This window comes from Vollenhovia emeryi, unplaced genomic scaffold (assembly GCF_000949405.1).
Source record: "Vollenhovia emeryi isolate VEMERY1.0 unplaced genomic scaffold, V.emery_V1.0 DF939218.1, whole genome shotgun sequence".
Lineage (NCBI taxonomy): Eukaryota > Metazoa > Arthropoda > Insecta > Hymenoptera > Formicidae > Vollenhovia > Vollenhovia emeryi.
In genome coordinates, this window is record NW_011967148.1 from 402,417 (window position 1) to 418,713 (window position 16,297).

At 36.1% G+C, this 16,297-nt stretch overlaps 2 protein-coding genes across 4 annotated transcripts; one reads left to right on the top strand and one right to left on the bottom strand.

Annotated features, from left to right (window-relative positions):
* The first annotated feature begins 12 nt into the window (after positions 1–12).
* On the top strand, positions 13–7,394 carry LOC105560895 (sorting nexin-29). The gene is made up of 12 exons (XM_012010398.1): positions 13–131; positions 1,132–1,376; positions 1,615–1,916; positions 2,002–2,124; positions 2,894–3,143; positions 3,273–3,402; positions 3,590–3,831; positions 4,098–4,310; positions 4,385–4,541; positions 4,627–4,767; positions 4,856–4,995; positions 5,348–7,394. The coding sequence occupies exons 1-12, from the start codon at positions 129–131 to the stop codon at positions 5,430–5,432; spliced, it is 2,031 nt and encodes a 676-aa protein (XP_011865788.1). The 5' UTR covers positions 13–128; the 3' UTR covers positions 5,433–7,394.
* Positions 7,395–8,034: 640 nt separating this feature from the next.
* Positions 8,035–16,223, bottom strand: LOC105560896 (glucocorticoid-induced transcript 1 protein-like). Of its 3 annotated transcripts, none has more exons than XM_012010399.1 (9): positions 15,986–16,223; positions 14,596–14,753; positions 14,372–14,472; positions 14,135–14,277; positions 13,891–14,057; positions 13,128–13,257; positions 12,528–12,608; positions 11,232–11,367; positions 8,035–11,142 (listed from the first exon to the last, which is right to left on the bottom strand). In XM_012010399.1, exons 1-9 carry the CDS (start codon positions 16,221–16,223, stop codon positions 10,959–10,961), a joined length of 1,338 nt encoding a protein of 445 aa, XP_011865789.1. In that variant the 3' UTR covers positions 8,035–10,958. The 3 variants fall into 3 exon arrangements, with proteins under 3 accessions (XP_011865789.1, XP_011865791.1, XP_011865790.1); XM_012010401.1 differs by lacking the exon at positions 15,986–16,223 and adding an exon at positions 15,180–15,666; XM_012010400.1 differs by lacking the exon at positions 12,528–12,608.
* Between the last annotated feature and the right edge of the window lie 74 nt (positions 16,224–16,297).

Genomic DNA, 16,297 nt, shown 5'->3' on the forward strand with positions numbered 1-16,297 from the left:
CCCCCCCCCCCCCCCTGCGCGAGCGTCGTCGCTTGGGTTCGCGAGGGAGAATCTCAGATGCGCGCGGACGATACGCGCTCGTGAAAGCAACTACCGAGAGGCGGCTGGTCCCTCGCTGGGTCGCTTAAATGGTGAGCTACGTGCCCTAGTCCCCTTTGTTTGCCTCCGCGCCTACGCGTCTCACTGATATCGGACACCAGCGATCGCGATGACGCGCGTCGTCGCGATTATCGGGACGATACGGACGCGCGCCGATAGGCGATCGCGCGTCCGATTATCCGGGAGAAATCTGCAAGGAAACTCGCGCTCGCGGGCCCCGAGATCTCGCCGCGGCGATTCGTTTAAGCGGGCCACAAGTTTCTTATGGCGGGCTCGACGTGTTTTGCGTGGGTACGTCGCACGATTGTCAAATCGCCAGGAATGTATATGGACTCGTTGTGAAAGCGCAATGACTTATGAATGGGGAATGCAATAACGCTGACCGCGCATTTCTTTGTGTTCCTTCGTCGAGGCTTCACGATTTATTTATTTTTTTTCGTTCAACTTGCGAATTGCGCGAACTAGTTTGACGATTGTGTTCGATGCAGCGTCGAGAAATACGTAGAAACTTTTTCACTGATCTTGTTTTCTTGTATACTTGATTCTTGTCTGTACAATTAGGTCTTCGTGTGTATTTTAAAGAAGTAGAACGCGAAAATTTTTCGAGTGAGATTATGAGGAAAGTCAATTTGAAGATATTACTTGTGCGACATTTGTGATACGAAAAGTACAATTACACTGCATATTTAAATACACAGTGGATGTTGGAGCAAGTTTAAAATAAGTTTCTAAATATTGTTTATTTATTTTTTATTATTTTATTTTATTTCTAATTAAATATATATTTAAAATAAGGTATTTAAGTAATTAAATTGCTTTATAAATTAATATTTATATCCCGATATTAAAATAATTGAAATATATATGCTTAGAAATTGTATACATTGCTAAATACTTCTCTATATATAGAACTTATTTAACTTGTAATAATGACACTCTTTTATTTATAAAAAAAAGTGCAACTGTACAAATTTTGAGATTTTTCTCTTTGCGTTTCTTCAAACGTTAAGTCTTAAAACGTATTTTCCCCAGGCTTTGCGTATTATGTCAGCGATAGTGCCGAATACTCATAATATAGTAGACCATGCAGCTGAAAAAGAGAAATTACTGGAGGATCTGTTAGTGTCCGCGAAAGAGTGTCACGTCAGATTTGGGGGACGTGCGGAATTAGCCACGGAATCGGAAGCATGCGTGGCGAAGCTCTGCCATATATTCGAATTGATTTTCAGCCACGGATTGAAGACAAATTACATAGAAAAAATCAATTCAGCATTCAGGTAATGTTTATGACATAATGCGGCTTACATGTGTTTATCTTCCTTCTGCCGCTCACTGTATGAGCGCACAAGGTCATAAAACAGATCACACGCTTTATCTGCAATGTGACTCGATGCGATGATAAATGCATGGGCGATACGTTTCTCTGCCTATAAATTTTCAGCGTAAATTATTTACGCACAAACGATCGTGCTTGAAATTGTGATTGAGAGTTAAATGTTTATATTTGTTTCGTAGACATGTATCTGATTTGGTCTCTGGTGGCAATACAAGACCTGGTAGTGTAGCGGATATAGCGTTCTGGCCGTGCATAAAGGATCAACTCACCTGGCATGAACAGGAACGTTTTAGCACGTTGAGAAGAGTTCACACGGATTACGGTCGAGGTAGAGCATGGCTGAGAGCTGTCCTGAACGAAAGATCTCTCGAACGGCACTTACACGCTGTCATAAATCCTAGCACGCTGTCTCCTTTTTATGAAGAATGGGCCTTCTTGCTTGACCAGGAAAAGAGTGCCGTATTACCTAACGTAGCTGCCGGTACTATATTTTTAAATTATTGCTTTATTGGAGCCTTATAAAAAACATATTGAATTAATCTTATACACGTGCATACGCATATTAGGTCTTGGTACGATTTTATTTGCGATAAGAACGGACAATGAGGAACTTGACGACCTAAATGGAAAAGGAATGGACCGAAATAGATTCGTGCAATCGGAGCCAATAATTTCTACAGTAATACCAGGTATGTATTGCTGTATTGTACTGTAAATATAGATATGCGATATTAAATATAGATGTTAAATTAAGATAAAATGTTTCTCGTGTCTGTTGAAAGTTAAAACCCACTAGTTTTCGTTTGCACGAATTGGAAATGTGAAGTTAACGCGAGGAGTAAAGAGTTGACATTTATCGCGGTACTGGAAAAATAGTCGAGCAACTTGTATTGTTTGCAAACGTATGTTTGCAATGTTGAACAGCAATTCGTTATCAGCTGACGGCTGTGCCTGATAATAATTGGCCTATTTAAAGTACCATATACGAGTATGGCAGGTTAGACATTTGAAAATGTGGAAAAATTCTTTATTACATGTTTAAAACTAGCTCGGCAATTTCTTGAGAGATATCGTTTTACAAATGTAAATGAAGACGCCCGAAATGTTCTTATTTTAATTTTACTAGAATAACTACAAGCAATGCACAACAATATATATATATATATATATATATATATATATATATATAAAAGATCTACAAATGTACACGATGCAAATCATAAAGTTAAAATATACAACGTTTTGAAATCATTATATTCGCTCCATTACTTCCTATTTAGAAAGACACTTGTTGATCTCAAAATTTTTGTTTGACAATCTTAAATCTGTAATTTTTTTTACTTAAAACAGAACTTAAATGAAAAGCTTGGCGTCTCGCACTGTAATGAAAAAAATTGAAAAGTTATTGAAACGGTTAGTATTGAGTTATTAATTATTATGCTAATACTTATTAAACAGAATCTCTTCCATCTGAACAAGAAAAGCGGAAAAAGAAAGTACAAACCCGTATAATTTCTTTTGATGACAATGAGGAAGAAGAGCGCAGAGAGACTGCAACTTCTATTAGTGCTCCACCAACGTGCCCCAGTTCTCCTGTGGTAACGCCGACTAAAGATTCCGCTTCCACATATTTATCAGATTGTCAACCTCAAGCAGAGTCCAATGACAGTACAGCGATCAATACAAAACTTCCAGAGTGGGAACAATGGTAGACATCTTTCATATAATAACTGAAAATAGATAATAATAGATAATTGGTGAATATCTAATACCAGCTAATAGATGAGTAATAATAAATACACGATGGTTTTACCATAAAATCTTTTCTCACATCCAGCGAGTCTTTTGAAGAAGAGAAGATACTAACCCCTGTGATGGATACTGGAAATTTGGGTGGCCTTGTACCTATTTCATCACTCGATCAAACATTAGATGATATGTTAGTCACGCTGCCAAACTACTTAGACGTAAGTTTATATTCTAATTAATTCTAACAAAAGTATTTAACTATATATTTTGTTATTATTATAAACGTTTGAAAGCTTAAAATTTATCTCAATATATTGTAAATGTTTATTTTTATCAAATTTTATATTAAGAGCAAAACGAAGTGTGCAAATGTATCTTTTTTTCAATTTTTTTATTTCCATTTAGGATTCATCTGAAGTAACGGAACCTGCTCTAGAGGCAACAGAACCATTAGTTGGTTTAGATTTCCATGTAGATCCGGAGACTTTAGATGTAGACACTTTACGGGTAAGGCTTTTAGCTATGACGGAAGTGCTGGAACAAGCTAGGGAAGATGCTATAACGAGCAGATTGCAATTAGCTCGTTTCCAAAGGCAACATCAACATTATGCGGAAAAACATGAATTACAGTTGCAAACATTGAACAGGTAATTAAGATTATTTATATAATTCATAAACAATTATTTTGCAGATATATATACAAAGATATTTTTACAAGAGAAAACAATAAAAACATGATTTATAGACTTGTTCAAGTTGAATTCTGAAACAAAAAAATTATAATCAGAATTGAGATATCATATCTGTGTGTACGTCTGTCATTTATTTTATATATTTATTAGTAGACACCAATACATCAAATAACAAAACTTGTATTGATTTGACTTGTATTGACTTGCTTGTAATTATGTAGGGAGAATGAACTCTTACGTCAGCAACTGCGTAAGTATGTCACTGCTGTTCAGATGTTAAGACGAGATTCCACTTCCACGGTGTCTGAGGAAGATCCATCATTAGACTATCATAACGAGGCGAGACAATATGAAGAGAAGTTGATACAAGTTGCAGATATGCATGCTGAATTAATGGAATTTAATGCTAGATTAACAATGCAGTTGACAAACAGGTGTGTATTAATGTAAAGCTGTGCGAGTAGCCTCTCGTGATGAAGTTTCCCTACACTGTTCAAATTTTATACAGGGATAGATTAGTAAAGATGCTGCAAACAGAATTGGAGTGTCTCCGAGGACCGTTGAATGAAGATGATTTACCTGCGGAGCCACCATGTCTTATTCACATATGGATTCCATCGGCATTTCTTACAGGACAATCATCTGACATCCATCATGTTTATCAGGTACGATATCACCTTTCGTGTTTGTAAAATATTACAATCTTTATACAAGATAATTCCTGTTTAATTTGCATTGTGTTAAAAATAGATTTACGTACGCATAAGAGACATAGAGTGGAACATTTATCGGCGATACGCTCAATTTTATGCGCTTTATCGAGAATTAAAGAAACACGACTCTATTGTTACAACTTTTGAATTTCCACCGAAGAAAACGATAGGAAATAAGGTAAGCCATGGATATATCAAAATATAATTTTATATATTGTAATAGCAAAAATGTTTCGACATAACAAGTGATTATCAATGACTTTTAGGATGCGAAATTTGTGGAAGAACGACGGCAAAAGCTGCAGCAATGGTTACGACGAGTCGTCGGGCGCATAGCGCAGTGTTCACCTGTATTCGCGTGTAGGCCGAGCCGACAGACGCTCGTGTCTCTGATGCCTTTCTTTGGGTAAATCATTTAGTCTACGAGAATTTTCGATAAATCAGCGCTGTCCAGTAGTGGCACGAATAATACAGCTATTGGACAACACTGCTATAAATTTAAGAAATTCTTTATATGACTATAGATATGTACATCCGCTCGAATTTAGCGCTAAGTATAACTATTTATATTTAGCGCTAAGTACAATTAAGTATACCACTTTCGCGTTTGTTTGAAGAATGATATATATCGGAATTTGTCACTTTTACCAGTAGTGCTAAAGCGAATTTAAATTATCAGAAAATTCTGTCCTTAAAAGATCTCTTTCGATATATTTTTACATTTTTGCTAAGATATCATCATTAGTTTTTATTTTCAGTGATAGTCCTAATGCTGAGGAATCGAGGAAAAATAATTCCGCAAGAAATACTTTTTCTTCCTCCCCTCAATATATGGGTTTATAATCATGACAATTTTTATAGACAATTTGTATATAATGAAAAACAAATTTTAATTTAACTGCGTCAGACAAGTATCTTGTTATACACAATATACACTGTTGATAATTAAGGAAATAAATATCGCTACGTGTATTTATGTAAATAAGAACATATATATACACATGTGACTAACATATAATGCCAGCATGTGTATAAAATTAATATGTAGTAAAAAAAATATTAAAAGCTGGTCTTTTCTATGCAAGTAAGATTTATATTTTTTAATGTTTTACCAAAGGAAATTATTACCCCAGTCTAAAATCCTATCAATTTGATTACAGAAGAAAATATAATAATAAATTACACTGTTTTTATTAAACTCAATGCAATATTGGTAACAAAACTTCTACTCGATTAGTAATATATTTGTTATTGAATATATGAAACCCTGATATATAATTGGATATAATTACATAATGTAAAGTAACAACAGTAATAGAATATAAATTGTTTGCTCAAATATAAGTTTCGATATATATATATATATGAAACATGTTAAAAGATTAAAGAATACAAAAGTAAACCAGTTGGCTGAATGAAATATGAAAATTTATTCAGATATATATCATGATCTTTTTCTTTTTTATTCGTATGACTAAAATATGTTAAATTATTACGTACGATAACAAAGTGTAATCAAATTACAAGATACCTCTCGTTTTCTAAAAAGTTTATTTATGTAAGGCGTCTTAATAGTAATATAAAAAGGTACATTTGTCCATTTATCTTTTATGACAAAAATAAAGGTGCATATTGTTATCGGAATAAGTACATATAATATTATGCCGGTAAATCAGAGTACAACTAATCGCGTATGTAAAAATCATGAATTTTAATAACTTACATAAGATATTCTCACTATGGAGAGGTAAGATAATAAGAGGACTCATGAGATCAAAGATATCGATAAGTGTATCTCGAAATAAATCTGCGCAAAACGCAAGTAGCACTTTCGGCTCATTTAAATAACAATTCATTTTTTTACAATAATATTTGTACTAGGCAACACTTTGGCTGTGCTCACCTTTCCATATTGAGAGAAGTTCTTTCTTCCTTAATGGCATGGTACGCTCCAAGTTACAAATATACTTATTATTAACGTTTCTCTTTTTTTTCCTATCGACGAATAAAGGTCAGTAATAATTATATCATTTTGTAAATCATGCAATAGTCGATGTGTTTATCTCAATGGCCGAACGAAATATCATGAGCTTAGATTACATCACAATCGCAGTATATTAATCATATTCATCGTAAGCATCGTTATTAAACCATCCACGTTCAAACGATCAATTTTCTCACCCAATAAAGAATGACAGAATTAAACAAATTTTATGTACAAATCAATCGAGTAGTATATCAAGAGATTCAATATAGATATTAAAAAGCACGAAATTTTATCTAATATTCTCAATACTAACTTTGTTTTATATATTTTTATACAATTCCTGAATATATATTTGTGATAATTGATCAAGAATATATCGAAATATTATTAAAACTGCGAAAACGGACATCTAATAAAGTAATCGTATATTATATTGAATGAAATGGTGTCCTAATATTGAAATTTATTTGCAAGACTACTAAGCCAGTAAATCGTGATAAGAATACAAGTTGTTCCAGAATTATATATATCAAGGTTTCTTATTAAAAATTGAAATAAATTTTCTTCTTTATGAAAATGTAATGTAAAAGTATCGTTTAGCGTCCATTTCAATATTTAAGAAATATGCTAATCCTGGAACATCTTATAAGCGTAAAAAAACAAGTGATAAGTAATTATTGCGAAAATATGAGCACAAAACTATTTTTGTATATGTACACATTAATATATATGTATATATGTATATATATATATATATACACATTGACCAACGTGCTGTTGTTGCTTCATCAATAAACTTTCATTTAATTTTGTGAAAATATGCATCGCTATGTTCTGTATCAGAAATGGTTAGTACAAGAAGCGTTAACTTATTATTTACATGCTCTATTTCTCTTCTTTGACTAATTTTGATTTAGCCCTAGGACTAGCAAGAAACCGAACAAATTTTAACGTTCAATTCAAAGGTAAAATAAAAAGTAACAGTATCATATAAGTAACATTGTAAGATACTCTTCTATATTGAAAATGTCACAATTATAAGACAATTATGTTCGTTATTCTAGAAATTCAAATATATCTGTATTTATAAGGCCAAAAGTCGGCGAACCTATACAGATCATGTAGCAAACTATAGAATTTTCCATTTTGTAAATATCAAGTGGTTATTAATAACTATTTTATGAATATTTTACATCCACACACATAGACCATGACGGCATTTGTGTTGAAAGTGAAATAAAGTGCTCACATTTACGTAAGCTTTGTTATTTTCAATTGAATAAAATGTCAAAGTTAGATTAGTTTAGCAAGTATGTATGCACTATTAGAACAGTATAAATTGCTCGGTACGTTGAAATATTTTTGTGAAACATATATTTACGCACACAAGCAGGACTGAATTCTAGAAAGTAGGTAGTCGACAGTAGTATTACTTATAGAGTAAAAAAAAACAATAAATAATGTTTTATATATTTATTATAAAACAGTGAATAAAAGTTGCATTTAATTTCAGCAGGTATATAAAAATTTTTTTTAAGATATTTTATACAACATACATGTTTTATGTACTGAAAAGTTTGTATAATTCTGAGCATCTTACAAATTACAATATACGGTCAACAATCATTTTCGTTTTCTTGTGCAGGATACTGCAACAATATATCTAGACTGTCCTAGGGTTAAATGAATTTTTAATTGACATAATCATTTTGCCGTTTCTGAAGCCTGCTCAGATTTAGATATGTAGAGAGAATGTACCGAACAATAGTGACGTAAAGAGATTATTTAATAAATTACACGAGTATGTCCTATACTCGTTCACAAGTAATCGGTATGATTTGAGACTAATTTATTTAACTTTAGATTTTTTTTTTTAGGTATCCGAATAACAGGTAATATTCTCAGTTCCAGCAGTCTTCATACGCGTTACTCTGCTTACGGAATTGACAACAAAAGCTAACAATAATGATAACACATTATGCAAGTACACGAAGGTTAAAGAGTGGAGCCTTTTGACAAAGTGCGGTGAAAATAACGAGGCTAGCGTTCGCTGAAGTCACTTCCTTTTTCATCTACTGCTCATTATTAAAAGTACGAAAACCTGTTCTTTCACTTTATTCATTAACGTTAATTATACATCGTCGTCGTGTTACGTCGGAATCATTCTCCATCCGAAGTGCAAAGCACAAACAGACCGAAGTAATTGAATACGCTTTCTTTCCTTCAAAAGCTGCTTCACACTCAGATAATACGACAAAGTGATGGTACGAGGTGTCGTTAGATCTGTAGCAAAATAAATAAAAACGAAGTCTCTTAAACTAGTAAATACTACAGTATCTTTGTATTGTATACACTTTAACTAGCCAGTGCATTTTTTTGTGTGTATCCTGACTCTCTGATTAACCTTCCTGTCTATGTAGCACACTTTACCACGCATTCTAAGGCATGAACTTCCTAGTGAGCTGGATAAGAGAGAGCATAGACCAGTGTGCCAGGTACTTATGTGTTAACATTCTTTTTTTTCTTCACTGTTGTAGCTAGATATACATTACATTATTAGAAAGTATATTACTATTGTATTTAAAAAACCGTTTCTTCCGCTCTTGACTTTACACTCTATCAAGATTCTTATTTTCTACAGACAGCAACTATAAAAACCGTTTGCAAAAACTTTTCGTATTAGAAAGCAAAAAATAAACTTGAACTTCTTGAGTGGCTATGTCTGCGTATACTAAAGAATAATTTAACCCATCCCACGAATAACTTTCTTCCCTCACGCTCGTACCTTGTATAACAATTCATTGTTTTTTTAATTCCGTTAATAACGCGATAAAAACTGAAACGACTTTTCCACGTGAATTGCTAATAATTTAATCTTATGTAACACAAAAGTTGATAATCGTACTACGTTTGAGCAAACATTTTTTACACGCTGAAACTGATTTTGCTTGGTTAATCGATTCCTAACTAAAGTTATTCGTGTGAATGGCTTAATCAGGATTCTGATATTACAACACACCCATACTTTTGCTCGTATAAAACGCAGATTATATGTTTTCGGCATAATTATCCACGTCTATACAAATGCACGCACACCCTTCTTCCATGTCAGATCAGGGAGCCGGTTTTTTACTCTCATCTGATACCATACTGGCGAAAGCACATGTCGTCAATCACTATTTAGTATTATCGTTCATTACTTCTGTTCAATGCATATCCATGTCTCGTTGAACTCATTCCATCATACATTTACCAACCTGTCACTGTATGTTGTCTTGGTTGTACATGTTCAGATTGCAATTTAATGTAGGATAAACCAAAAATATTATACTGCTATGTGGTATTGTCGCGAGACAGAATACAATGAGACAATATTAATTCTGAATAAAATATGAAATATTGAATTTATTTTCGCTCTTTAAAATGTATAGTTTACTTAATTTCGTTTATCAAAAATAAAGCCATTAAAACGTTTCTATATGTGCAGCTCCAAACAAACGTTCACGACAATCGATCGCCCGTATTTATCTCACAACAAAAAAACAACATTCTCGTAAAGCCACTTCTGTAAAACAATGACACGCGCACGCACGCATAACACAACATACACACAAAGGGATACATTTTTTTAGCTCCTTGTACAATAATAGTTTGAGAATATTTTTAGCATACAAGTAATAATACAAAACGATACAAAATTCTAACAAGTGATTTATCTCTGTCACTATGTAATCGAGTTACTTCAAGCAATAAAGTTCTAATAAAATGTTATAGAGACAAGCAGCAATATATATATACATATGCGTACGTATGCATATATATATATCGTGAACACGTGCTCTCTTCTCTGTATCCGTAGAATTTTGTTTATTCCAACAATGAAATTTAATACCTTTTTTCTCACCTTGAATATTTATCCGTGTATACAAAACTAAAGTCGTTTAGCACATTTTAGCACTAAATTTAGAATACACAATTTCATTAGTCTTTTCTCCCTGTAGAACACAATGTTCATTCCTAAACCTTTTGTCGTTTCTTTTCTCTTTTTGTTTTTTTCTTTTAGTTATCACAAATTATTGTTCCTCGTATTTATTATTGTTTCGATCATTATAACGGAGCTCAAATGCCTTCCAATACTTCTTTTTCTTTTATCGATGCAATTGCAGCTTCTTTTTTATTAATTACACAATTCACGATGCCCGCACGGGACGCACTGGGAACAGGCTGTTCTTTTTCTTTTGTTCGGTAACTTTTCCTTGTCGTTATATGCCTTTATCTCGAAGTAAATCACTTTCTACCCACAAGGTCGTTAAAAAAAAATATATATATGTATATATACTAATCGAGCTTATAAGTGTAACACCGCAAGGTAAAGAGTGGGACTATGGATTTGGAGGAGGTGTGGTCGGTGTTGTATGCGCGGAGGGTGATGCACTGGCGACCATTGTCGGACTGGCCGGCTGTTGCAATGGCAGGAACGCTGATCCCAAGCTGGGTTTCAACTGGAATGCTGGAACGCACGGCTTTGGGCAAAATTCTAGTTTGCTCAAATCTATCATGGGCCGCCTGTACACGTGGAAATGTGGAGAAAAAAAGAAGGTTGTTATTTAAACCATAGGAAACAATACCGTGGGGGAGGGTGCTATCTATGTTACCTCGCATCTTCCACAAATTTGAGGTTGACTTTCTCACAGCCATCGGGCGGTTCCCTCGCGAGGAACCTGTTAATGTGAGGAGAAGTGCCAAGACGTCCTTCTCTATCTTGTTCAGGTGTTGAACCACGACTTCCACCTACAAATCAAAGAGGAGTGTCGGAGTCGTATCATCGCAGAAAACATAACACATGGAGCGTGTTGTTCTTTGTGTCAATTGAAAATTATGTAACAGGAATTCATGCCACTCGCTATTTTCACAATGGTTGCTTGCTCGTGTACGTATATGAAGATTAGGTACAGATTTAGGCAAAACGGGTCTTTGCACGTCCATTTTGTGATAAATAGATAAATGTGTCAACAAATTATCTCTTTACATGCTAATTTAATAATATTAAAGATACATATAGAGAGAAATTTTGTTGTATATGTAAAACATTTATATCCTTACGGTGCTAAAAAAAATTAAATAAATATCAATATCTATTGTTAAAAATATTGAATTAGAGAGAAAGTTTGTATACATATGATATTGAACATCCCATGGTGCTAAAAAAAAAATAAAAAAAATAATATCTATTCCAAAAATATTGAATTAAAATCACAGTTCCCATGCACTTGTAATGTTATTGTTTGAATCTTTATGTAGTGCATAATGTGTAAAAAATATTCAGAATATTTACAATTGCAAAAGGGAATATCCGACTCTAAAGAATAAATAAGTGTATAAAAACATTCATATAGATAGATAGCAAATCATGCAACAAATTCAGATACATGTACATGATTTCAAGAATATCTGGTTTACCTATCATGTGTTGTACAAACTATATGCCATCTAATGACACGCATGTTATTGATGGCAAAAAAAAAAAGGTAAGATCTTGAATGGAAATTTGATCGTAATTGAAATAATGATTGTGTAAAAATCGTGATCACAAATTTGTCTGTTAACAAAATACGATGTTCTCTCGCAAGTTTACAATGAAGTTTTATACATATCTTGATGGCAATCTTTTTAGAAATCGACAATAATACCATGCATATAAAACAAATATCTTAATGGTTTTTTACAAACATATAACTGTACTCATTTATGCATTTACTATATATACACACACACACACAAATACATGTAAAATGTGTATATATATATATTTATACATACAATATAAATACGTATAAGTCACTCAATGTGCGAATGTCAATAACAAGTCGAGGGATTAAAGACAAACAAATTTGTTAAAAATGAGATCTGTGAAAACGAAAAATCAAATCTTTCCGCAAATGTGCTCCAACCTTGTAAGAGATCGCTAGGCGGACGGGACGCATCCATAACACCAGGAATCAGCGGAGACTCAGAATTCCTAGATGGAGGGCCTGTCTCAACAGGCACACACCTTCAGTTAGTGTGTTATTTATATTGTTGCATTTAGCCAGAAAGAATATGTATATGTGCATATGCAAGCTGGCTATAATTGCTTGATTGGCGATAATCAGAAAAATATCGTCTCAGACCAAAAAAAATTGTTTAATATATAAAATAAAATTTCTTTACACGAGCTTAATTTTATGCTTTTTGAAAAAAAACAAATGTTCGTATAAATAACTTTATTCTATACATTCTACTTATCTTTTTTTATGTAAAATCATTACTTTTCCAATTATCATTAAGAGAGATTCACTCTATGTAGAGTAAATGTAATCTTAAACTAGCTTGATTTTCTTGGCTATTGCCCGGTTATCTTTTGAAGGGCTCATTGTACTATTAGATGCACGTCACAATCGTTTGCATATTTGTAACAATCATCATAATTATAATTATATCATTGTAATTATATACAATCACCGTGTATACCTGAAATCAATTAAGCACAAAGACGTTATCTTACAATTTACCTGAAGAATAAGAACTGGAGGGAAGGTCGGTAGCCGGTGTTTGTGTGTTGACACTCCGAGTGGCCCGCAATAAGTCTGCTAGAGGAGCGCGATGTCCTTCAGGTGTGATTTGGTCGCGATATCGTGCATACTAAAGAAAGAAAAAACTTTTATTAGTACAATCGTTTTGTTCGCTAGTGGTAAGTGAATAACAGAACACTGATACTACTCGATAAAATTATTTTTTAATGAAAAGAACATGTTGCGAAAAATATTACCTCAGCCAGGATTTGAACCTGGATACCCGTCATGTCTCAGACCACCGAGACGCTCGTCACAACATGAGGGAGGTCCAGGTTCAAATCCTGACGGAGGTAATATTTTTCGCAACAAGTTCTTTTAATTAAATACTGTAGCCAGTTGTGTCGAATAATGCCAGTGCTCTGCCAAAGAACTTCACACTTATCGAAATTTCATATAAGCCAAAGGCTAAAGAATATAACTCTGTTTTGCGAAAAATGTACAACAGATTTGAAACTTTTCTTTCATCTTACAGAACACTTTGCACTAATTAATGATGTAAATGTGTATTTTGCACGTCTAGATACAAGGTGCTGAATCGTTACAAAAATAATCTTCAGGATAAAATGTAATTTTAAATGTACTTTCAGTGAAACAAGATTTCTGCCCTTCTCCCAATAACACAAATCGCACAAATCAACTCTCACTCGATCTTATTCGACGTCTACGAAATTCTACTAACACGAGGAATTTTATACGCTACCTTGTCTTCTACTGGATGGTCTGCATCGCTGTTGTTGGCTGTATTTTTGAGCACGAGTCCTTCAATTTCTTGATTGAGTCCTTCGATAGACGAACGCATTGGAGGCCTTATTGGTTTCACCGGGATATTCATGGGACTCGCTTTTGTACTCAAGCTAAACTGATTGTCTGCAAAAATATAAGGGACATTAAACATGCGGTTTAACTGATCCTGCGGCGGAGGAGCTATCGGGGAAGTCACTCACGCATGGATGTCTGTGAAGCAATACTGGGCAAAAGTACTGAGTGATCTCCGGGAAGCGCGGGTGGCGGGCCACCTGGCATTATTAGTCCGAATGCCGCTGTTCGCTCTCTACTGCTAGTACCTTCCTTATTTGTACGTTGTAATCTACGATGGAAAATGTATATAGAACAGCGTGTAGATCTTTCAATCTAAGCACAGAGAACAAAAAGGGGAAACGGTCAGCGACATGAATACACACCGATGCCTGAAGTAATTCTTCTCCAACTTCTCATCGGTGACAGTTTGTTCTGTAGGATGGCGAGTATGCATCTTTCTTGGCTCGTTGGAACATTCTTCCGTCTGCAATCAAGACGAGAGGCGCGCGTGAGTCAAATGAAACGAATGCCAAACATGGTTGGATGCAAACGTTCCGAGTTTTTCTCGCATAAACACTTGTTCTCGGAATAAACGAGATCCACTCACCTGAGTAGATTTGTCTACCAAAAGGCTGGAATGCATATAATAGGAGTCACGTGGCCATTGTCCCTTCAGATAGATGGTGTCCAGAGATGCTGTCCGTCGAATGCTCTGACTTCCGCTCAAGCTGTCGCTACAGCGGCCGCTCAATGTTTTTGATTTGGCTGCAAGATACAACAATGCCCGGTTAAGCATGAGGGCGATAAACGCGAAGAGAATTCAATCCGAAGACAACAGATCGCAAGATGAAAAAGATACGTGCATGCACCAGACCGAACTATAAGCATTGTTTTCGGTTGCTGGGACAAGGTGTGTTTGTGAGGTAAAATCATAAGAATAACAGACGCATGGTGTAACCGAACTAAAAATGTCTCTTCGGTTACCGCAGTCGTGACGCACGTGTCGCGACACAGAGAAACGTGAAGATAAATTACTTGGACTCTTCTCAGAGGCAACTTTTATCCCGCGAGACAACTGAGAGAAACTGTGTATAATTGCGAGTAACCGGAGCAAACTGTGAATTGTCGAGACAAAGTCACAAACACATTGCAACATAATAAATACAGTAAAGAAATAAATCGGGTACTTACCAAGTAACAAATGAGCAAATTTGGAACGGGCGATTACGAATGTAAGAAGAAAAGAAAAGAGCATTTTCTTCATTGCGACAAGCTTGGTTAAATCATAATAAGGAAACGTAGAACGCTCCTGACACTAATGTCGAAGCTGGCGAACAGCTCACAAGTCGTTCTCCTCCCTTCGACCTTTTTCCAATTCGCGTGGCGAAGAGAAGAGAACTCGGGCGCAATTCTGCGTCTTGCAACATAGTGAAAATGCATAAAAGTGAGCGGCTTTATCGCTTTCCAGGGAGACGATCAGAAAGAGCCAAAGCTATTCGTAAGACGCAGAATTGACCCCCCTCGTGTCAACAATTTGATGACTCGAGAAGCGCTCGGATCAGACAGGGAACGTCTTTCATTCTGCAATAAACCTGCCTCCAACTTACATACCTTGTAGCGGCGCGGGACAGTCTAGGGAAAAAAAGAAGGTTTCAACAAACAGCAATTTCGTCCCGGAGCACTGGACGACTTACGTACCTCTCGACCGGACCAGGGTCTCCACCGGTGCCTTTCGAGGGACGAGCGACAGGACCGGCAGCTTCTCTTCGGACCGCCGGACCGCGGAGTCGTCGTCGTCGTCGTCAGGACCCAGACACTCGTCCGCGACGACGACTCCGACGTCCGAGGCGGTCACACGCGCGAACACGCGTGTTCCTCGATCAGAACTCCACGAGTACAAAGAACAAGCCCGCGGCGGGGGAGGGGAAGACAGCGGGGGAGAAAGAGAGAGAGAGAGAGAGAAAGAGAGAAAGAGGGAGAGGGGAAGACCGACGTACCTTTGTAGGACAGGGACCCGGGGCTCCGCTGTCCCGAGGAAGACGACGTCTCCGGCGAGATGCGCGCCCGCCAGACGGCCGCGTTCGTCGGCGAGACGGTGGGGCTGTTGCTGTTGCTCTTGCGGAGGCTGCTGCTCTGCCGGCCCTGCCTCATCAGCGAGCTCACGGGCAGGGTGGCGCGCATCGGGCCCTGCTTCGAGCATGGCGAGGACTTTCGCATACGCTGCGAGTTCGACATCTTCCTCTCACTTTCTAGCGGAGCGGCGGCGGCGGCGGTGGCGGCGGCGGCGGCGGCGGCGGCGGTGGCGGCGG